Genomic DNA, 23,411 nt, shown 5'->3' on the forward strand with positions numbered 1-23,411 from the left:
CAGAGCACAACAGAGAGACTACTCCCATCTGACCTTGGAGAAGGTCTTGGGAAGAGACGTCTTGGTTTTTTTCTTTGTGTTTTGAGTTTGTTTTAAAGAGCCATAAGGTCGGGTATCTTTTTCACTCATGAGGATCAAGTCATTCTTCATCTTAAATAAGAACATTCAACTAAACCACCTAAACTGGAGATATAAGGTCTAGATGATATTTCAAAACAGTTTAGGTGTGCAGGTGTTTGTAGTGTATCACACACATGCTAAATCTGAACTCACTGTCTTTTCTTTCTTCACACAGTTGCTCCCTCAGCGATGCACATGGTTGTATGTTATGAACAACGTGCTGATGTCTGTATCAGGTAACAAATCTCTTCAAATGTCAAATGAGAACTCCCAGTGCTGAATGTTATCTGCTGCTCTAAGAACATATCCATCCTGCAGGGAAGTCTTCCCAGCTGTATTCCCACAGTCTGACGGCTCTGTTTGAACAAAGAGGACATTTGCAGAAGAAACACAGCAGCCTGTCACTCACCACCAGCCGCTTCACTGAGAGGATCAGCTCCAGGTAGGACAGGACATTAGTTGGACTTTAAACATGTACTGGTGGAGCTGTAGGTGCAGCGGGAGCAATAGTTTCATTCTTGATACAACCACTGAGTGGCAGCAAAGTAATATATTTTTATACCTACACTTAAAGGCTGTAGGTGACAGCTATGTAGGTTGCATAAGGCTGTTTTACCATTTTGATGCCTTGAGTTTGGCCTTTTTGCTGTTGCAGTCTTGTTTTTTTTTTTTTTTTTAGAGCCAGAGGTGACCATATCACACCTGAATGCTACGTCCACTTCTTTTATACACTCTATGGTTGTGTGCTGTTGTGAGGAAAGGTGTTCTTACAGAAATCTGTGTTCTCTCTCAAGCCACAGAAAGTTCGCCATATCTGTGAAGATCCCCGACACTAAAGGCTGTAGGAGATGTAGTGTAGGTAAGTGATGCAGACTTTACTCTACATGCGCTGTATGATTATTCAATAATAATGACAGACTCTTACCTTTCTTCTCTCTCTCTCTCTCTCTCTCTCTCTCTCTCTCTCTCTCTCAGCGAGAAACCCATACACAGACAGTACATTTCTATGTGGGGCAGTTCCATCAGGCTTGGTTCTTCTGTTGTGGTATGAACCTCTGCAGAAGTTCATGCATTTAAAGGTTTGTACTGACACTTTAAATCGGGGCTATTGAATTGCAAATTCAATTTGGCTGGATTTTAAAACCAGAAAATATCGATGGGCTAGACATTTTCAACAGCGAGCAACCTACTGAAAACTTTTTTCTCCTCTACTGAGGAGACTCACTGTCTGCAGGTTGACTGTGTCAGGTACATGTTCAGATAAAGTGTTAGCCTACATACAGACAGCTTTCATTTTAGTTTGTCTTTAACAGTTTGCTGTTAGCCCCGCGAGCGCGATGTGCTGGTGTAAACTGTGACTGTAAACCATAACTGCAGTGAAGGACAGACTGTGGACAGAGCAGATTGACATATGGATTTCTACATGCTGAACATGTATATAGATAAAGTATTGATAAAGTTATATTCCCTTCATCTGCACCGTGGCCTCTCTACTGTTCTCTGACTTCACTATGTGTGTTTGTGTGTCTGTGTGTGTGTGCTGTGTAGGGGAGATCACCCCAACATGCAGGCAGCAGGAGAGAGGCTGCAGCATGATGATACATGAAACCAAAACTTTGAAGAGTAACAATAAAGAGAGCTGTCAGAGCTTAATAATACTAAGGCCTTGATTAATTTTTCCTCAGGCCGTTTAATACTGGGTCTCTGTAGTCATCCCTTGCCGGGCCACTCAGAGGTTGCTTCTGGGCTGGATGCAATTGAATAGGCCTGCTTTAAATGGTCTTCAGTAAAATATAGTGCTCTGTGTATTTTTGTTGTATTATTCCTAGAAGATATATTATTGATTCTAGACAGTGTATTTGTTCTCTTGTCCACAACAATAGCACCTTATGTGTGAATTGTTTCAGGAACAAATCCTGGTGAAACGTTAATGATTTGTCTTTTCATGTCACACTTACCAGAATTCAAAATTCATTGTGTACTTTGTATGATGTAACCTGACTCTTCCTGTGTGTGTCGCTTTCTGTTTGTGCTGCAGCACATAGCAATGAGGCTACCTGACCATCTGCCGATATTTGAGCTGCTGGTGTTGGTGTCAGATGAGTTTCCCCAGCTGTGTGTTGGTGTGAGAGACTGTAGTAATGGCAAACGCCCAACCAGCGAACAGCTCAAGTTTGATATTATCGAGCTGAACAGCACACCTATGTCAACCCCAGGTAGGACGGACTGCTGTGTCTCAGCTGCCTCTTTATAGAGCTCAGCTTAAAGCTTCAAATAAATTCTCTTCTCCATCTCTTTGTGCAGATAGCGGAGCACTCAAGGCAGTACAGGTAACCCAGCTGGACAGAGACACTGTTCTCATTGCATTAGAAAGTAAGTTTCCTCCATCTAAACACATGATCCAAATCCTCCAGTCATCTTCAATACTGATTCATAACTTACTGTATCTCAATCTTGATGCTCGTTGGACAGAAACTGTTAAGGTTGTGAATCTCCGAGGGCTTCCATCCAAAGAGCTGGCTCCTGAAATGGTCTTTGACTTCCCCATTGAAACTCTAGGTAGATACAATCATGTGATAAACACAGCAAACAAGACTTAATGTTCCTGCTGACAGCTGAGTGACATAACATGTTCTATCAGTCTGCTTACAGGATAGTGTTCTGGCTTTCTGGAAGCACGGCCTCAAAGGGAGGAGTTTTCATTCAAATGAGGTGATTACCTTCAAGATTTCTGTCAGGCTGTGACTGAGCTGATGTCATACGTTTGTCTGTCAGTCATATTCATTTTTGTACCGTCTCTATAAAAGGTGAATTTCAGTTATTTTTTATCTGCAGGTGACCCAAGAAATTACAGATGAGAGTCGAGCATTCAAAGTTTTGGGAACAAACAGGTATGCTAACATTAATGTTACAATATCAATATCATTTACTGGTAAAACAATAGCAATAATAGCACCAGTGCTGGTAGCAGTGGAGTAAATAATTATTGTAGTAACAGAATTAGTAGTGGTGACAGTAGTCGTTTTGTACCGTTTGTAGTTGTAATGGGAGGAAAAGTAGCTGTAGTGGCATAGACTTTTTAAAATAATGAACATAGCCACCGTGATGTCATCACTGATTTGTGGATGCCAATTTTGAAGCCTCGAGTTTGGCATTTTGGCCGTCACCATATTGGATATTTGGAACCGGAAGTGACCATATTTGGACGAGAGGGTGTAGCTAACCCTAACTCTGGCTGCTAGCTTGGTTATCACGTTGCATTTACAGCTATGGTTGACTGTGATAATGCTAATGCTAATTTTTACTAGTGAATAACTGGCTTAAAACCACTGAAACAGAATGTAGGCTACTTACCGGAAAAACTGTCACAGACGTCTGACTGCTTAGGGAGTCTTTTATTCAACCAAACACTGAACAAGATTTTTTTGAGGGGACCAAAACATTACAGTTAACTTTCATGAACTGACAACACACTGTCCCCGTTGTAGCAACTTGTCAACGGACAGCTCCCACCTGTCACTCAAAGCAACCATGCCCTTAATTGTGCATAAATTTAAGCTGTAATAACAGTTAAACAGGTGAGGTATACAATTCCTTCCACACTCCGGTCTATTCCAAAACTCTGCTGTCAAGCCAGCCGCAGCCATCTCACTGCCATGAAGTTAGTTTTAAGTTAGATATTTGACATTCACTCCAGATCCAGCAGCATCTTAATGGTTTCACTTTCACCCGATGTCAGCAGTAGGAGGACGGTAAGCTCACCACTCAGCCCTCCTGTGTATTGCTGGGGGCTGACACAGACCCTCAAATGTACTGTGAATAGAACCGCACGTGTGTCTGCATGACTGTAGCTATCTGCGGATGTTCAGTGTGGAAGGTTCAGTGTCTGATCCTTAAGGCCGTAGCAGCAAAACCCCTTCAATTTATTGAACTAAGCACCTCTAAATCCCAGATTTAGATACTGTATCACAAGCTACATCACAATTTGGGCAAGCTCTGCATTTCTTTGTTATGTTTGATTCATGCACCCTGAATGAGCTATGAGTTTTTTCCCGCCTTCCTTCTTGACTGTGTGCAGGGACATCATCCTTCAGAGCACACCAACAGATGACCCCTCAGCACTGAGCAACCTGTACATCCTGACTGGACATGAAAGCAGCTACTGAGAGGAGATGTACCAACTTCTTCAAAACTCACACTGACGAGAAATGCAGATCTGCTCTATTACCCCGTGGTGCAAACAAGGTCCTCCTTCACTGAAGCTGTAACAGACACTAGCAACAACTTTCTGGTCTGAGTGACACATGTCAGTATGGAATTCAGCTGCCCGTCCAGACTCAAACTGAAAGACGTTGGGCAACACATTTACGAGAGATTCGCCAATACGCTAAGTGCGTTTTCTAACTCTTACATTTGCTAAATAAAGCTGCAAATGCCAAGATTTCTTGTAAAAACAGTTCATCTTACCAGCTTACATCACAGTGTGACTGCAGCAGGGAAGACATTCCTGCTGATGGAGGTGCTACAGATCGACTGCTGTCAGCATGGACCATAGACTGTAGAACAGCATGCACATAACATCTGACGGGCGGCACACAAGTTTCTGAACTGTTTTGAAGCTTTCCTTTGGGTTTACTGCTTATGACTGTTTTTGTCAGTTACTGGAACCAGATCATTTGGTCGGATGAGAGGTGTAAGCTGCATACACCACAGCTGAGTGTGAGAGGCTGAGGCCACATCCACACTAATTGGTTTTAATTTTAAAACAGTGTTTTAAAACAAAAATGATCTCCGAAGGCACAAGCGTTTTAGCACAGTTTCAGAAATTATCTCTGTCCATATTGACACACCTGAAAACACACATCATATGACCATTCACCTACACTGGGTATATGCATGCCAGTGCAAACAGGAAGCAGATTGTCTGCTCTGTTGTTTGCTTAGTTACAGAAAATACAGAGATGGCGAACAGTAAGACCATAGATTTCTTAGCTTGGACCAACGACGAGGTGGAACTGTTAGTGAGAGTAACATGAGAAAAACAGATTGGGAGTCACTGAGCAGTATCTATCACTGTACGAAGTCATGGTAATGGGAAAAGAGTTCCCACACAAGAAGGATCAAATCACAGAAGTTATGAGGACCTAACTATAACGTTTTGGCTTGACTCGTCGTCACTGATCCCCAATCGGGAAGTGAACATGGGTGTCTGCATCATCATTTTCAAAAGCCTCCGTTTCCACCTGTGTAACCTCAAAACCAACCCCTGAGTTCTCAAATAGGTCAGCAACGTTTTCAAAATAGTAATGCATTCTAAAACAAAAACGTATTAGTGTGTGGATGTAGCCTGAGACTCCTGTCAATCAGTCACAAAAGGAATATCGATCCTCATGATTGCCACAAAGACGCACTGTAAAGGAAATTATAAAATTTAGGACATTTTCAAGGGATTTCTGTGGAGTCTCATGCTTGTGGCACCTAGTGACCATTGGTGCAACCACAACTGAATACAGTTGCTCCACCACTCAGGGGAGCAACATAGGGGTTGCTTTTTGTTATACACACTGGTCTGTCCAATCAGTAATGCTATTGTTATTACCACTTTCTCATAAATGCCATTCACGTCAAAATTGGGGTCATGATTATAACTAGGAAACCAGGATGTTTTTGAAAGAGCATGGTATTTTTAAGCCTCACACAACCTCCTCTGCAATCTCAAGTGTCCCGAGTTGTCTCTCCCATCTCTACCATCCATCCCATCAGACCTCAATGTCAGAACCAATGACTGTATATAAAGACTGAAAATGGCCCATGTCCCATCTGCTAACATGGAGGGGGCAGGGCTAATGATCTATACTGCAGCCAGCCACCAGGGGGCAATCTAAATGTTTTGGCTTCACTTTTGGGAAGCCATCATGTCATCCATCTTTATATACAGTCCATGCCCAGAACCCATCAGCTATCGTCTGATGATGATAAGCCTCAAGGGGCGAGGGCCACTATTTCAGGTTGATGCGATGTAGTCAGCAGATTTCCCTGCCAAGACTTCCTCATCTGTGTGTCAGTCATTTCAGCTAATCTCTATGAACAAATATCTCCATATGAATGCAAAGAAATTTAAATAAGGCGAATATAAAGCTTACTAGTCAGATGATAGCCGGTAGAAACTAGAGCAGTTCTGGTACCAAAATCTTGACACATCCCCTACAGATTTTGTGTACATGTGCAGATATCAGTTTATAGAGATGTATAACCTGAACTTGACAGAACCAAAGAAGCACAAAGTAGTTCTTCCTCACCCTCAAACAGCAGATATGATTTTTTTTTTTTTTTACTCCTTCCACGGTTTGGTGTTTTGATAAAAGGAAAGGTTTGGTGGAAGCTAGCTTAAAAAGAAGACAGGGCCTCGACTCTATACAATTTCCCATGACGCAACATGTCAGTGCATATTACAAAGAGTGTGTGTAACCAAGCTAACTTCTCAAATGTATACTTATACAAGACTCTTGTCAGTCTGAAATTCACATTCAAATGTATTTTGAAAATTGTGAATGTGCCAGTGTAGCAGCATTTAGGCTATTATTATTTACCACCATTTTGATAAATCCCATTCAACTTTCTGAATATGAAGTGTCCCTCCATACAGTCAGTTACCCATTGGTGCCAAAAACTGTGACTCTATCCCTCTTTCCTCGGCTTTGTTATTAATTCAGCTTACATATAGGCTAAATATACATTTGATTACATGAGGTGCCATAAAACTGAATTCAGTTAAATTGTACTTCTGCTTGTTTGACTAAAATGTAAATTCCACTACATTAGAGTGTTGTGTATCATGATATTTGTTATTTATAGAAAGGGAAATGTATAAATAACACTCATCTGTCCCTGAGAGATACTTGAAAGACATACATAATATGCAAATAGATATTTGTTTTTTAAGATGTTTTTATTGTTACTGTGTATACATTTTAAGTACATAACAATGCAGTGTGCTCTTATGGTATTGAGGGGTTGTAAAATACGCAATAAAGATTTGAATATCCTCTGAAGCTGAAGGAGATATAGGTATGTTTCATTGTCATTACAAAGGTTCACTTGTAGCCTTAACAGAGGTTTGGTTAGGTGTCACAATACAACAGTCGTAGTTAATGTTTGTGGTCGCCTTAAGTGGGGAAACTCATACTGATACTGATGCTCCTTAAACAAGTTACTGTACACGTGATATCAAAGAAATCAAAATAAACTTTATTTAACATTTCTGAACTGAGAAAAAGCGACATGATGATATCTATGATGTTCTATTTTTTTGTGTGCTCTGACAATTGTTGACCCCAATTTAAGTACACTCTAGAAAACCTTGATTACAAGTGTTTTATCTTGTAAATTTGTAATATAATATGTGTCCTATGATTTATTTTGTTGTCAAATACTGTACATAAGCAACCAAAAAAAAAAAAAAAACAACAACTCAAAAGTACATATGAGGCTATGAACACAAGAAAAAAAAAAGGTCTACTTACAGAAAGTACTTTTGTTCTTTGCTTATATGACTGCAGTCTCATAGTAGCACAGAACTGATCTTTTCAAGGCCCAAAGCTGGGCCAGGTCATTAAAATAATTTAATTGTGCAGCTCTTCTAGACTTTTGAAATGTTATTGGACCCATTGGATCAAATCCTCATAGTGGTACATGTCATTTCATGGGATTTTTAAAAAAAATGTATTCACTTATTCACTCTTTTCCAATGTAAATCTATGGGATTAAGTCTTTTTGGGCCCTGTAGCATCATGAAGTTGTACTTCCAAGGTTTGGCCACAATGTTGAATTGGCTTTAAAGCCTGGCGCTGTTCCCGGGGGCTAGCATATAATAAGCATTGGTCTGATCCTAATTTCTGTCAGATGTTCTGTATGTGACATTCATAAAATAAATACAGCAAACGACTATTTGGTATCTAAAGATAAAGTGGAGTAATGGCGCCTGAGCATAGAATGAAGTCACGCTCCCTCTGTGTGTGTTGTAGTCTGAGCTTCGCTGTGGTTTTCATATGGTGAGCCAGTCTGGCCACGTGAGCATGTTAGTGCATGTGTGTATCCTACTGGCTAGTTCACTGCTTTGCACTGCACTCATATGGCAGTTACTGCTGACGTGGGGACAGAGTCATCACCGGTTACCCCTGGTTAACACTGTCATCTCTGTCAGCACTGTTGCCATTGTTAAGTTCTGTTTATGGAGTCAGCACAATGAGCTGCCAGACGGTGGCTCAGCCACTCCCATGTTGAGAACGGTGTCCAGACAACTCGTACCCTCTGAATTTCACATAAAGTCCCTTTAAAGATTGTTTTTATCAGAACAAAATAAGGTTGCCAAAAAATGTTGGCAAAATCACTTTCAGAGACATTTTACTTGAGGCTTACTTTTAAATGAACATATGGATTAGATGTAATATCTCACATTTTTTCAAAGATACAGTAAAATTACTGAGTGCAGTGGGCATGGCGTATTATTACAGTACATACGCCCACCCGGTTGGTGGCGGTATCGAAACAGGATATGGAAGTTGGAGGAACGGAAGCAGCTGCATCACGAGCGTTGCAGCGCCATTTCACTTTTCATTCATTGGTATCGAGGCCTACGTTGCCTAATTGGTGAGTTTGAGAATATACGACCAAAGCAAGTGGCTAAATGCGTTTTATGAAGTTAGTGATGCAAAACTTTTATTGAAGCGTTGTGCTAGATGTTTTCTGAAAGGCCATGGGCAGAATCAGAGGGCGTAGGTTAGCTAGGAAGTGGTTAGCTAACATTGGCTAACTAGCTAGCTAACATTAGCTTTCTGGCACCGTACGCCTTCATTTTATAACCATTAGAACGCCATTACACTCAAATATGTATGGACGTGAAAACATTGTGCTGTGAAAAATATTTACTAAATATTTGAGACAGCGAACGAGCCGTTCAGAATGTAGCGTCAAGCAAGTTACTCTGCAAATGTAAATATACGCAGAAAAGACTAATAACGTCACTGTTAGCTAGCTAGCTAGTTAGCTGTGATCCGGGTGTTTGCAGGTTCTGAAAAAGTCTTATATCAGACCTTGAACGCCTGTAAGTAGTCTTAAATCTTGATATTAGTGCCGTCATTGCTACACACTACTTCATTGCAGTTATTGAAATGTATTAAACATTTTCTAGTCATGTCACAGAAGTCCACCACACAGGATTGTCCAACCATAATAAACAAATCATACAACCAAACCTTACATGTTAAAATAACATAATTTCGCAAATAATCACAAATCAGCTCTATAATTACATAGAATTTTTTTTTCTTGAAATCATAGTTTATTTAGTCTATTCCAAAAATAGCTAATTGAAGGAGCCCATACCACATCCTCTGCAAGCTCATTGCATGCTTCTACTGCACCAAGTGTGGAAAAAGTTATTTCTCTTTTTAGAGAAACACTTTAGTGGGAATAATTATAAGGAGTTCCCTCTTAAGTCATACATGTTACTCCAAAATTCGATGATAGGTTAAACCATTAGATCATACATTCTGTGAACAAGCTGTTAGATCTCAACTCTGCTACTCCTGTGTCTCTTGTACGAAAGGAGACACATTTATCCATCTTGTAACAAAAAATGTACAAAATTATTCAGGCTGTGCATCTGAAAGTTAACATTTCTGATGTCACAATTCTTCAAAACCTACCACTGAACCCAGTACTGTCTTCGTAAATCATATTTTCACCTCCTTCTCAGCAAAATGTAAGTCACCCTAATAATAACCATATTCCCACATAAAACCTGCCTCTGCATAGAACTACAAATATACCACTTACCCACAATACTTGGGAAATAAAATAATGATTTGTCCAAAGATGATTTTAAAATGATCTTGAAAGGTCTGAAAAGCATTCAGTTTAAGTGTCTGATACCTGCAGACACCGTGTGTGACATATTAACTAATATACTACCAACTAATATAGGTTAGCAAATGGGAGAAATTAGATGATGTGAAATGGCATACATCTGACATATCAATCAGCAGTGGTCTAAATGAATTGTTTTCCTTTGACACAGTCTCATACAGGTGTTTACCTAAAAATTCATGCAGTCTAGTTAACTAGACTGTAACTAGACAGTATTTTGTCTCTTAAACAGTTTAACTTAACATTATAATTTATAATGTTAAGTTAAACTGTTTGAGACAAAATACTTAATTAAATTTAACAATTATGCTCCCTCGATCAAACATTTACCTATAAAATACAAATACTTTACCTAAATGCTGATTAAATATGGCACCCTGAAATCACTGATATCACCTTCCAAATTCAGGAACTTGATCCAAATACTGAAGGTCCCGATTCAACACTATTAAGTTGCTAAGCTTAAATATTATTGTAATGGTATCAGTTAAATGTAGAGATGCACAATTTTGGATTTTTTGTGGATATCTGTTGTGCCCGATATGTAGCAACTCATTTGACTGATAACTAATACCATTCTCGATATATTCACTTTTTTCCCCACCTAATTTTAGTGCTCATCAAGTCACTTCTGTAGTGGAATTAACAGCATGCATGTATAATTATACATGCATGACTCGTGATGGCCCATCAGCAGATGGAGACATGAAATACAATACTTTTTAATTTATGTAATGCTCATTCAATGGGCAAAATAAGAGAGAGCATGTTGGCTGATTCTGATCATCCCTATCATTATATATTGGTTGTGGTTATACAGTAGTAAGTGACATATTTTTCTTAATCTTGTAGGATACACAGAACTTCATCATGGTGAAAATATTTATTGGCAACCTTGCCTGCAATACGTCACCTGAGGAGCTGCGGGAACTCTTCGAGAAGTATGGAAAAGTCTCAGAATGTGACATTGTCAAAAACTATGGGTTTGTACATATGAACAACATGTCTGAAGCAGAGGAGGCCATCCGAAACCTCCACCAGCACCAGCTGAATGGCTGGCGCATGAATGTGGAGATGAGCAAAGGGAGGCCCAAGTCCACCACCAAACTGCACGTCAGCAACCTTGGTGAAGGAGTCACCGCTGATGTTCTACGTGCTAAGTTTGAAGAGTTTGGCACAGTGGTGGAGTGTGACATAGTGAAGGACTACGCCTTCATTCACATGGAGCGAGTGGAGGATGCTATGGATGCCATTGATAAGCTGGACAACGTGGCCTACAAAGGTGAACTCTTTGGCAGGAGAGAGCTAGTTGTCTTTGCTGTCTGTAGCTACGAATTTGGATTCTGTTCTGTTGCTGTAGAGCTCTCATGACAAGTAAAATCCACTGGCTTTTATTCCACATTAATTGACCTGGTGGACTGAAAATAACCACTTTTAAGTTTGGCAATGTATCTTGTAAAACCAGTGGCAGTGTAACTGGTGAACAGGTACTGGCTTAAAATCTCATGCACCTGGCGCGGCAGGCTACTCCGCTCTGCTCAGTGATTGTCGGCCAAATGCATTTAACGTGTGTTATAGTCGGTTAGAGCCTTTTCGTGTCAGAACCCCATGGTCTCATGCGTGTCTTCTCTCTCCTTACAAGGCAAGCTGATGAGCGTACAGCTGTCCACCAGTCGGCTTCGCACTGCCCCGGGAATGGGAGATCATACCGGCTGCTATGTCTGCGGGAAACATGGTCACTGGTCGAAAGATTGTCCTGTCGGTCGGAACGGTAGCCACGGTGACGGTGAAAGAGGTCGCAGCGGCCGGGGCCCCCCACGCGGTCCCCCGGGTTACGGCAGGGGCAGCTACGGGATGGCCTCACCTCCAGAAGCTGATTACATGGGTGGCTCTGCGTATAGTCGGGCTAGTTATGGCCTGCCGCCTCCCCCTCGCAGGCCTAGTGGTTATGGCTATGAGCTGGGGGATCGGTACGCCGGTAGAGCACCAGGCTCCTATGCTGAGAGGTCATCAGCTTATGATCGTGACCGTCTCTATAGCAGTGTTGACCTTTATGAGAAATACAGACCTCGCTCTTATGGCTCAAGCTATTTCGAGGAGCGTCGCATGTCCTATCTCCCCCCTCCCCCACCTCCCCCTTCCTCCCTCTCAAAGCTTTCCTCCAGTGTAGATCCATATGACCGTCGGCCTCCAGCTTCATCGGCCGCCGCAGCTGCCGCATACTATGCACGAGACCGCAGCCCGATCAGACGAGTACCAGTCTCCTCAGCAGGCTACGCCTATGAGCGAACACGGCTGTCACCGGTGTCAGGCTCCAGGAGTTCCTATGCTGTCGCACGACCCAAGGATCATTATGCGCCGCGCTATGCGCCTTACTAAAGCCATGGTGCCAAGGTGAGCAACATAGCAAACAGTGTATGACTGTTAATTTAACCTCTAAACAGTGGAACATTTAACTGTGAATCGTAACTGGTCTGTGGGCACTGGGATCTCGAAATCCTTTTTAACTTTTTTAGATACTAAATCCTTTAAAGCTGTGCTGCGGGCGATGGAGATTTAAACCCGGTTTCTGAAAAGAGAATTTGCTCTCTTTCTAGGTCTGTTTGTCAACTGCAGGACTTTTCCCTTTTCCATCGGTCTGCGTGATGTGTGGCGAAGCAAAGCATATGAGATGCGGAAATTAAGATCGGAAATTGTGCCGGCATCTTCCAGGCACCTGAGATGCCAGTTGCCTGCGGATGAATCGTCCTTTTGCTTGCATTCACATAACCTGTTTTCAATAAGGATGATTAGCAAACTGCACTGTTTGACATGTATGATGTATACAACAAGAATTTGCTCACTTACTCTGCAGGTTTTCAGCTCAGTTTTTAGCCATGTCTTTTTTTTCTTACCTGTGTTTCTTCCTCACATGGAGCACATTGTTAAATTCAGCAAATGTTAATTGTTTGGCTTCTATTTGTCATTTAGAATAAGTGTTGCTGTTTCTTCAGTATATGAAAATGTACCTTTCTTTTCAATGGAATGAGGGTTAACCCATGCTGTTGCTTGTAGTACAGAAGAATCTTATCTTAGCCACACGTCTGACATGAACTTAGTCAGTTATATGGATGTGGATAAAGATAAATATTTTTTTCAAAAATGATCATCATTGGTGTCTATCAATGTGCTGTGAAGGTCCGTGACGCTTCAGGTATGTTTTGTTTTAGCTAAGAACAGTAGTTAATACAGACGTTGCTTCCTTTATGCTTGTATGGGTGAAACACTCAGTAAGGTGGTGGGAAAGAAAACCTGCACTCTTTGCCCTCTGTAGCACATGAATGGACTCAATGATTCACACTGCAGAAAACAATACAGGACTTAATCCATATTAGGGCTGGGTGATATGGAGAAAATCAAATATGATTTTTTTGGATACCATATAACTGTCTTTTATCTAAATTGACATTTTGCATCAGTTTTTCTGTGCTGCTCTAGAATAGTAGTTGCCATTGACTGCACAGCACAACTTGCTGTGTGTGCTACTGTCTTAGAGCAGCAAAGGAGAACTGAAATATGGGAGAACATTCATTTTATCCACATATAAAACTACTTTTAAGTTTAACAAATTATGTAGTGTCGGTTCAGTTTGTACACTTGCATACTCACCGATAACTGATCCAGCATTTTAGGCAACATTGAAGGCATTTCCGATAACAGTATAGGAACAACTGTCAATGTAATTTCGATATATTACCCAGCCCTAATCCATATCCATGCAACTGACCTGGCTGACACAGAATCACACTTTTGCTAGCATCTATAGTAAGATAAATAATCTCAAACATTCCAGCCTCATTTTTTCTAAATTGATGTGTGTCTACAAAATGTAGAATTGATACATTTTTAACATTGAATGAGGTGTCTGCTGGTCATTTTACTTTTGAATTAAAGTGGAAACAGACATTTCCCCCTTTGCGTTCCAAATTTATATTATTGTTGGTGTAGCTGTTGCAGAGACCACCATGTTGCTTTCCATTTTTGCCTAGCAACTGCTACTATTTCCATAGGTATTGGTTGTTCCACCATCTGTCACTTCCACTACTGGAGATATTAACTGCAAGGAACTAAATATGGTACTCTTTGGTAACTGGGGATAGCTACCGCTACCTGCAGTACCAGGGAAATCAAAGAGCTTTCCTCTTCCTGTTTTGGTTGCCCAATGGTTGATGCACTTCCCTTTGTGCTGTAAATGGAGCTCTTTTTGCCAGGAGATTGTACCTGATGGCTGAGAGAATTGCATAGCGAAAGGAAGGCTAATCTAAACGCTAATGGTATTATTATTATAAAGCTATTGTGCGATTGATATTTACTTCATCAAGGTAAGTTAAAGCACAAATCTTGTCTCTTTCCACTTTAAAGTATCATTAACTGACAACAAAACAAGAATTAAAGCTGACATGCACTGTGCAACTAAGTAACATATCCACTGGTAATGTTGCACAGTTTAACGAGAAATTACCCAGTCATCTCTCGAATTTAGGTTCAGGATGGATGTTCATTGTATCCAATATGACACAGCATCAGCAGCAGTTACAGAAATGTGAAGCAGGACTCAGGGCTTGGGTTGTGTAAGTCATTAGGCACCTGTGTTTTCTTGAAGGTGCCTTAGTTTGTTTTGCATTTAGGTGGATTTGAAGTTTGTATTTTTCATACTAGCTGTAAAAGTACCAGCATACATTACAAATCTAAAGTGAATATGATTTTTAATAAAGCCAAAATTATTTTGGTGACACTTGACATTTTTCAGTTCTTTGTTTCAAACCCAGTTTGAAGTGTGGTTGTGGGTGTGGTGGAACTATTCACTAATTGAAGTCACAGTTAACAACTTTGTAAGAGTATTTAAGTTGAATTAAGTGATTTTTAAGGTGGAAGCCTTTTAAACCTGCCAGGTTTGGGGTTCAGAGAGTTTTTAAAATAAATGCAAAGTACGGCCATCTGAAAGTTGTATAGCCCTCCTCTTAGAAAATCTATTGTAAGGGTATGTAATCGTGATGAAGCTTATAGATTTTTATAATCATTTTTGGTAATCAAATACTTGCTTACATTTGTGCATAAGCTAAATATTGCCCTTAATTAGTTCTAGTCATAAATTTGATCACCATTTGAGAAATTACTGTCAGAGCATGGCATACATGGTGTGGCGTTATCTGACAAAAGAATTTGTACTGTGTAAGAGTCGCCATTAAGTCCTATTTCATAGTTTTGTATGTAAAATATTTGATCCGCGGTTCTCCTGCTCTGTCTCATCTCAACATGGTGGCATAGCTCTTGGCGCTGCAACGTAGCGTAATCCTTGCCGCGTGCCAAATTTTTTCCTTGGATGGTGAAGGCATGACCCGCCCTGCAATCCCTCTGAGTGGCTGGCACTCGTTGCCGTCTTTTCTTGGATTGGTTAGGTTTAGCGGGTTAGAGTAAGAATATCAGGATAAGCCAATCAGAGACAGAGAAGCGCGGGTCGTACCGTCACCATAGGAAAAACCGGAAACTCGCCTCCCTTCCCGAGGATGCTAACCCAGTTAGCTGTGTGTTCTACGGTGTTTGGCTGGTCACGAACTGGTAATGTAACGTCAGCCGAAAAAGCGGCAGCCATTTCATTCTCCGAGGGACGGGACACACATTGAAGCCTTAAAACGGTAAGAATTCAAATTTCACATAATAAACATAAACCAAAAAGTATCTTGGTTATTAAAATTAGCACCCCGGTCACGAATGCAAGGCCTGTAACAAATAGGGTTACTGTGAAACCTATGGATAAGCTAAGCTCATATCCAGACTAGCCTTAAATGTGCAACGTGCTTAGTTAAGGTTAAAACCGTGAACAAGGATGTTAAATAACCTTGCTGTCGACTTAAAACTAACACAGTGGTCTAGCTTTATGTATTGACTCTTGCCACTATTTTGATAAGTGAGCTAACGTTAACTTGGCTAACGTTACTTTTGTAAGCTGCTAACGAAAGTAACTGCAGAGCCACGATGTGCGGTGAATTGGACTAGTATGGTGTGGGATATCTGTGTTTCTTTGTAAAGTAACTGTTATAACGTTAGTTGTTGGTAGTGTATGGCCTATCGATACTTGTTAAAGATAATGCAAATCCGTTTCGCAGACGGTATATACAGATAACTACATATAAACTAACTAACGTTAGGCATTATTGGTTTTGTGTTTACACAAAAATACAGGCTTTTCCTCTTGCTACGAAGTTACGAACTCACCACAGCACTATCGCCACCAACTGCTGGTTAGTATCCTAAATGAAATTTAACTGCCGTAGTCAAATAATTGATGGAGCAGCATAGCGGAATATGTAGTATATAGTGGTAGGGTTATAATCTCAGGTTACAATCAAATGTAAATTATACTGCAGATTTTCTACAAACAACCAGCCCCATCTAGTGTTAAGCCATAACATTTGGTACGCTGTTGTACGCACTAATCTTCCACATATTAATGGTTTTACTGTGTTACGAGGATAGTTTGAGAGTTGTAATATTTCTGTCCCGCCAGCATCTGTTAAAGATTTGAGTGTTATTTGCAGTCAGAAGGATCACGAGTGATAGGTGGAAAAGCATGTTAGCTATGCTAATTATTTGAATTTCAAAACTTACCCTTTGATGTTTTAAAGTTTAAAGTTCATGACAAAATCCTGGAGTTGTCCACTCTTTTGTGCTTGCTGGATAGTTGGTGCAAATGGGTTTTTTTTTCTTTCGGAAGGAATTGTTGCATATGATGTGTTTGACGACAATTGGAAATTTGAAATAAAATAATAATTTCTGTTTCTGGCAATGATAAATGGTGCAATTTTGACATTTTGTTTAAGAAAATGTTGGTTTAGAAGGTATGCTTTCTTAAAAAATTGACAATAAAATAAATCAATCAATCAATTTTATTTATAAAGCCCAATATCACAAATCACAATTTGCCTGACAGGGCTTTACAGCATACAACATCCCTCTGTCCTTAGGACCCTCACAGCAGATAAGGAAAAACTCCCCAAAAAACCCCTTTAACGGGGAAAAAAACGGTAGAAACCTCAGGAAGAGCAACTGAGGAGGGATCCCTCTTCCAGGACGGACAGACGTGCAATAGATGTCGTAAATACAAAACACAACCATTTAAATTTGTATGCTCCACTCCTAAGCCATAATAGAAAAACCTTAAGTCTTCCACAATGCTTAAAAAGTTATTTGACATGCCTCCCCATTTAAAAGTAAGAAACAGTTCCTAACTTGGTGCAAATGGGGAGCCTATAAGAGGCTCAAGGAAAAATATTTGTAGCGCAGGAGAGGGGAAGAAAAACAAACAAACAAACAAAAAAATCCACAGCCACCCCCCTCCTCTGACAAGTGAAGAACAGGCCCTTGTGCCTGTGTATGTATGGATACAAATTTCTTAATGTTTTTCGTCATTTGGACCACTCAAAGCAAAGTACAAAACTGATACATTTTAGAACATTTAATAGGGTGTCTGTATATTATCAACAGCAGGATGGCAACTATTTAATTTACATTATCCTTTGATCGTTTAAACAAGAGAGAAGTTTGATGGTTGACTAAATTAAAAAAAAAAAAAAAAAACAATAATAATGGTGGTTTATTAAACGTTGTGTTTGTGAACCAAAAAAAAACCCACATTTAATTTCAAAAGAAGTGAAAATCCTCCTTACATGTTACATTTATTTCCCCAGGTGAAAACCAGCTATGTAAATTCTGCCATGCCAATGTCTCACGTTTTGGAGTTGTTAAATGTGTGAGAGGAACAAAAAGGTTAAAAAGTGGGAGAAATGTAAAAGGTAATCTGGTATTTATCTTTTGAAGTGTCCTTGTTGAATTTTGCCTGGTAAAAACACAGTTTGAACTTGAAACAGTAGTCATAATAAAAAAAAAACGTTATGACCCTGAATCTATGGTAGCTGTCAGATTTATTTTTATGGGATTAAAAAAATATGGTGGTGCATGAATGAGTCCTAAAACCCAGAAATTAGTTAGCATTAGTACTCCCGGTTCCCTCGTTTTTTTGTTTTTGTTTTTTTATGTTGTTTTTTTTGTTCAGATGTTTGAAATAAGGTCTGTGGTTGACACAAGCTTTTGAGACTTTTGCATTTTGTTTGGCAGCATAAAAAATGTCAGTAAATACCCCACTTGTAAAACTTTAGGTGTCTTAAGAAAGGCAGTTGCTAACAAGTAGCTGGGTTTCTCACACACTCATTTATTTGTGGTAGGCCACCATGATTAAAACATCTGCTGCAACATTTTGATTTGCTATTTATGGAACTGTTTGAATCTGTTTATATACTGTTCGGATATTTTTTGTTCCACAGACAGAGCAACTATGCCAGACGCAGTGAACGCGAAACTTAATCTTAAGTGCGCTAAGTTTGCTTTCACTCACAAACAGCTGCTCCTCTCACTCATTGATCTGATTGGATCGGCTCAATAGTTACTGGATTAAAGTTATATCAACAGGTCAAAGTTTAAATCATTAGAATTATGGTACCAATAATGTTGGTTTCTTGTCCATCCTTAGTGACGTGGAAGCTCCACAATGGTGAAAATATTCATCGGGAATCTGTCACCAGACACAACATCAGATGAACTTCGCTCTCTCTTCTCCCAGTATGGCAAGATTGGAGAATGCAGTATTGTCAAGAACTTTGGCTTTGTGCACATGGATGACAAAGCAGAGGCAGAAGAAGCCATCAGCAACCTCCACCATTATGAGCTGAACGGCCAGCCTATGAATGTAGAATTGAGTCGTGGCAAGTCAAGAGGATCCACTAAACTACATGTTGGCAACATTGCCTGTACCAACCAGGAGCTGAGGGCCAAGTTTGAAGAGTTTGGTTCTGTGCTGGAGTGTGACATAGTAAAGAACTATGCTTTTGTTCACATGGAACGAATGGAGGATGCGATGGAGGCCATTAATCAGTTAGACAACACAGCTTTTAAAGGTGACCTCTTGGGCTGGGCTTAATGGGGAGTTACCGGTATATGGAAGATGTAGTATCAAGAATATTTGATTCTGCTCTTGTGAATTAATAGGTAAGATATGGATGCACCGCAGGTGAGTAAAAGAGAGAGATGAAGGGATAACGGTAAGCTGAAGAAAGTAAGGGAGCCTTTATTATTTTAAAGCTGGTATCCGTAATGTCGTTGGTAACAGCCATTTGTATGGAGGATTGTGGTAAAACAAAAAAGACTGACTTGTCAGGTCACACCTGTTCTGCTTGTTAAGGCAAGTACAGTCAGTTTAAAGAGTAAGTGTTTTTTTGAAGTGGGGTTGTATAAAGTACATATCCACAGTCAGTGTATTACCTACAGTAGGTGTCATACCCAGTTTGGAGAAGCAGGCAGGAGTACCACCACAGAAACTAAGCAATGTACTGCTGTGGACAGGGGCAGCAGCAAAATATGTTTTAGCCCTGTTGAAAAAAAGATCATTATCAGTTTTAGTGTATGATATGTTGAAAATAATTTCACCACTCTACCACACTGTCAGACAGCTTGTTGCGATGCAAAAGCAGTTAACTACTTAAGTTCCCCATCCATGCTCTTGTCAGACAGCTTGTTGCGATGCAAAAGCAGTTAACTACTTAAATTCCCCATCCATGCTCTTGTCAAACCCACCAGACTCGATGGACAAAATATGTAATTTCAGCTTGCTGAACCCAGGAGCTGCTGGCCTACTGCTGCCTTAATCATTTAATTTGTTAATGCTTCTGTCATGAATAGCTATCTGACTGCAAGGTAAAGCTGTGAAAGTATTCTCAATATAGTGTACAATATTGATTCCTTATAGAAGAAGAAGATATGCTTTTATTAATCCCTTAAGGGAAATTCAATTTTTTTCACTCTGTTGTTATATACACAAAGACCTGAAATACACACACATGCACAAACAGGACCTATACATGCATTAAATGGAGAGATGCCAGAAGGAGGGGGGCTGCCTTGGACAGGCCCCCCCAGTAGTTTGGGGTTCAGAAGGCAAACTGGCACCTCTCCAGCCACCAGTCCACGCTCCATACGAGGACATGAGCTGGCAACTTTTCGGTTCCCAAGTCAAGTCCCTGTGGACTGAGGTCATGCTGCTTAAATACATTTTGTTGCTGCACTCGTCCACAGCAGTACATTGCTTAGCTTCCACAGTGGTACTCCTGTCTGCTTCTCCAAACTGTGGGTGAGCCAACTGACACCTGCTGTATGTAATACACTGACTATGTATGATTACCTTATACAACTCCACTATAAAAGATCCAATCTATCACTTCATATTGGAGTTGCTGGTTAGGCCCATTAAGGGCTGGATAAACACAAAAACATTATGTGCATGTAATCAGGTTTATACTGTATTTGGTTTTTGCACGCAAATTTGCCCATGTGTTTAGATTTTAGGCTGTACGCATGGTTCTTGCACTCAGCAACGTGTGCATATGGCGAAATTTTGATCACGCGGCCCATCACAACTACACGGAAAGTTTGATTTCATTTGTCAAACTTTGCTACCTGCTAACTTTACTAAGTTCAGCACTAGCTGATTCAAATGGCAAGATTATGTGCGACCTTTCCTGACAATGCTGATATCTCTGCTACTGTATGAAGATTGAGTTCTTTTTGCAAGGGCAGGGTTAACGTGGAAAGTTACGGATTTCAGCTTTAATAAGTATTTTTTTAATGCTCAAATTACTAGCCATGTCTTATTGCTACTTTTAGAGTATAATGCAGCTTTTTACCAGACTGATGAGGAGAGTTTTGTATGCCAGGCAGGAAATGTTAAGTATATTATTTAGAATAAATGCAGGCATAAATCCTTATTGAGTGTTTTCTTTTTAAGGCAAACTGATGAGCGTGAAGCTTTCGACTAGCCGCCTGCGCACTGCGCCGGGAATGGGAGACAGATCGGGTTGTTATCGTTGCGGGCAGGAAGGCCACTGGTCCAAAGAATGCCCTCTAGACCAAAATGGCTACCACAGAAACGGCTCAGAGCCTAAGTCTGATGGATACGATGCCTCGAGATTCGGCGGGCGTGCTCGCAACAGGGGTTATCCGGACTTCAGTGGCGATCCGGAGTATGGTGGCGGCTACGCTCCTGTACATGGTTTTTCCCGGGGTTCTGGTCACAGCGGCAGCATGGCAGGGTACAGAAGGGGTTCAGGCTACGAGGGTGCAATGAGATATGGGCCACACCCAGGTTACGGCATAAGCGCTGTTGCTGAACATAGCATGGCTCGGATGTATGGCAGCGAGGCGGCATACAGGAGCAACGGCTCACTCTATGGCGCGGTACCAGGCTACCCGATGCGACGGTCGCCTTATGAGGAAAGGGATCCGTACGGGGTCGTGGACTACTACGAGAAGTACAGGGCCAATTACGGAGGCAGTTATTTTGAGGAACGTCGCGCTGTCCCCATGCCTGCTCCATCAACATCCTCCTCCACAGCTTTAATGAGGGAGCATCTGCCTCCCTCTAGCCTCGACCCATACGAGTGCCCTCCCCTCCCTCCTCCACCAGCCCCAGTCTCCTCATACTACGCACGTGACCGGAGTCCGATTCGGAGAGTCCCTGTCGAGGCAGATGGATACGCATATGAGCGTTCGCGCCTTTCCCCGGTGCCCGCCCACCCAAGAAGTTCTACCTACAACCATCCGCGGGATCCCGGCGCTGATAGGCCACGGTATACATACTAATCTTGTCCTTTACAGCCAAGTGAGAGCTGTCTGACATTTAGTGGATAGGATAGCCTAAGTGCCATTGGAATCACTGAAAATGAAACATTCTATCTCATTGGTAATATCAGGGGGAAAGTCAGCCCTCTGTGTATGTGAGGCGTTTGAGTAGTAAGAGTAAGGTTACAGTAAAACTAACCAGTCATGATAGCAAATGACTAGATTTCATTGTGAATGGTTGAATGCCCTCATATGCTATGATCTCATTCCAGGTTATACTTTAAAATGCAGTACAGTTAATGCTCAGTTGACCGCTTTTCATTGTCCTATTAACATGTTGTGGTATTGCTGCACAGTGCAGATACTCGGTATAGCTACGATCTGGTTGACGTCTGTTCATGACACTGTAAGAATTTTTTTTTTCCCCACCTGAAAGTAGCTATATGTTTATACACTATTTAGATGAAGTTAATAGAAAAATTAGTGCATGGTGCATGTTTTAGAGGTGAGTCTTAGAGTCTCGTCAATAAAAATCTAATTTTCTTTTAGCATCTTAAGCATTGTGAATTTTAGTGTATTTGTGTAAGTTCACGTTGTTAACACAAATGTGAAGCAATGGCAAAACAAATTAAAATACTGTATGCTTCATCACCTACATTGTTTATCCTGTGGGCTTAAATGTCACACCTGTACCATATAAGGACCTGCACACTGTAAAAGGTGGTTAGACATTATACTTGGTTTATATCAAACTTTTTGTGAAATAAGTTGAAGTTTTTATCAAGCTGCATTGTGATCATGTTTTTTTAATCACTAGGTACATTACTTACAATATATAGATTTTCATTGCTGTGATGAATTCTGTATGAGGCTTTACATCTTTTGCTTCACCATATATTGGAGTGTCATCATAAAATGGCCTCAATTGTCTATGCTGTCTGTCTTGATTTCTAGTGACATGGTTCAAATTAAAATCTGTCTGAAGTCTGAAAACTGTGATTGGTTTTTTGTTGTTTTTTCAGAGTCATCTGGTATATTGTCACATGGCATTCACAGCAAAGTGCAGCAAACAATCAAATTATAAGTTGGAAATGAATGACCTTTTTAGAAAAAAAAAAAGGAATAGAAATACCATGTATGATCTGACATATTTGCAACTGATGTAGCAGACATTAAACCCGGACCATACCAACTCTGAAGTTTAGGAGGGTATAATGACATGATAAAACACGATTACATGCAGTACAGCCGGTCAGACTGTTGATAAAATGTCTTTCTCATTTGGGTATTACTGGCCCTCATTACAATGAAAATCTTTAAAGCATTCATATTAGCCAATATATTAAAATTGTATCTATGTATTGCAATTTAGACGCCTGGAGCCAAGATACCCTGTCAGTGATGCTGGGGATGCTTTACCAGGACACTGTTCAAATTTGTTGATCCTTCATTAAACTGTATTGAGTGCTTGTTCACTTTTTTCACTGGTGACATGTAAAATGCCTTGAAATTAAAGCTTTAAAGGCAATTTATAGAAGTATTGTCATGTGAATGCATAATTGGAAATATTTATTGATTCGTAATTCATATTAATGCCATAACATTTCAGTAGTGGGTAGACTGCTTGTTGTTGTGGCTTGTTACAGATGAGGGGGATT

At 40.5% G+C, this 23,411-nt stretch overlaps 3 protein-coding genes across 6 annotated transcripts in view; all 3 read left to right on the top strand.

Moving 5' to 3' along the window:
- map4k2 (mitogen-activated protein kinase kinase kinase kinase 2) overlaps positions 1-7,473 on the top strand; it is a 46,974-nt gene extending 39,501 nt beyond the window's left edge. For both annotated transcript variants that reach the window (XM_050067632.1, XM_050067633.1), the window contains exons 23-32: positions 296-356; positions 439-562; positions 915-979; positions 1,096-1,199; positions 2,159-2,336; positions 2,425-2,493; positions 2,593-2,679; positions 2,762-2,832; positions 2,956-3,011; positions 4,199-7,473. In XM_050067632.1, coding sequence (XP_049923589.1) covers positions 296-356; positions 439-562; positions 915-979; positions 1,096-1,199; positions 2,159-2,336; positions 2,425-2,493; positions 2,593-2,679; positions 2,762-2,832; positions 2,956-3,011; positions 4,199-4,286 — 903 coding nt within the window. In that variant the 3' untranslated portion in view covers positions 4,287-7,473. The remainder of the gene's footprint in view (positions 1-295; positions 357-438; positions 563-914; positions 980-1,095; positions 1,200-2,158; positions 2,337-2,424; positions 2,494-2,592; positions 2,680-2,761; positions 2,833-2,955; positions 3,012-4,198) is intronic.
- Positions 7,474-8,664: 1,191 nt separating this feature from the next.
- Positions 8,665-13,995, top strand: LOC126403756 (RNA-binding protein 4.1-like). Its single transcript, XM_050066508.1, has 4 exons — positions 8,665-8,769; positions 10,900-11,329; positions 11,690-12,441; positions 12,645-13,995. Exons 2-3 carry the CDS (start codon positions 10,918-10,920, stop codon positions 12,424-12,426), a joined length of 1,149 nt encoding a protein of 382 aa, XP_049922465.1. The 5' UTR covers positions 8,665-8,769; positions 10,900-10,917; the 3' UTR covers positions 12,427-12,441; positions 12,645-13,995.
- A 1,569-nt stretch (positions 13,996-15,564) lies between these two features.
- On the top strand, positions 15,565-22,746 carry LOC126403754 (RNA-binding protein 4.1-like). Of its 3 annotated transcripts, XM_050066506.1 has the most exons (4): positions 15,573-15,722; positions 16,270-16,328; positions 18,614-19,037; positions 20,921-22,746. In XM_050066506.1, exons 3-4 carry the CDS (start codon positions 18,632-18,634, stop codon positions 21,772-21,774), a joined length of 1,260 nt encoding a protein of 419 aa, XP_049922463.1. In that variant the 5' UTR covers positions 15,573-15,722; positions 16,270-16,328; positions 18,614-18,631; the 3' UTR covers positions 21,775-22,746. The 3 variants fall into 3 exon arrangements, with proteins under 3 accessions (XP_049922462.1, XP_049922464.1, XP_049922463.1); XM_050066505.1 differs by lacking the exon at positions 16,270-16,328 and having other exon boundaries at positions 15,565-15,722; XM_050066507.1 differs by lacking the exon at positions 16,270-16,328 and having other exon boundaries at positions 15,565-15,722; positions 18,614-21,059.
- Positions 22,747-23,411: the final 665 nt, after the last annotated feature.

The sequence above is a fragment of the Epinephelus moara genome, chromosome 17, assembly GCF_006386435.1.
Source record: "Epinephelus moara isolate mb chromosome 17, YSFRI_EMoa_1.0, whole genome shotgun sequence".
Lineage (NCBI taxonomy): Eukaryota > Metazoa > Chordata > Actinopteri > Perciformes > Serranidae > Epinephelus > Epinephelus moara.

Excerpts from the sequence above, each read along its gene's own strand:
- LOC126403756 (XM_050066508.1), top strand. The coding sequence starts at position 10,918 with ATGGTGAAAATATTTATTGGCAACCTTGCCTGCAATACGTCACCTGAG. Across the intron at positions 11,330-11,689 it reads GGACAACGTGGCCTACAAAG|GCAAGCTGATGAGCGTACAG; the intron begins GTGAACTCTTTG and ends TCTCCTTACAAG.
- LOC126403754 (XM_050066505.1), top strand. The coding sequence starts at position 18,632 with ATGGTGAAAATATTCATCGGGAATCTGTCACCAGACACAACATCAGAT. Across the intron at positions 19,038-20,920 it reads AGACAACACAGCTTTTAAAG|GCAAACTGATGAGCGTGAAG; the intron begins GTGACCTCTTGG and ends TTTCTTTTTAAG.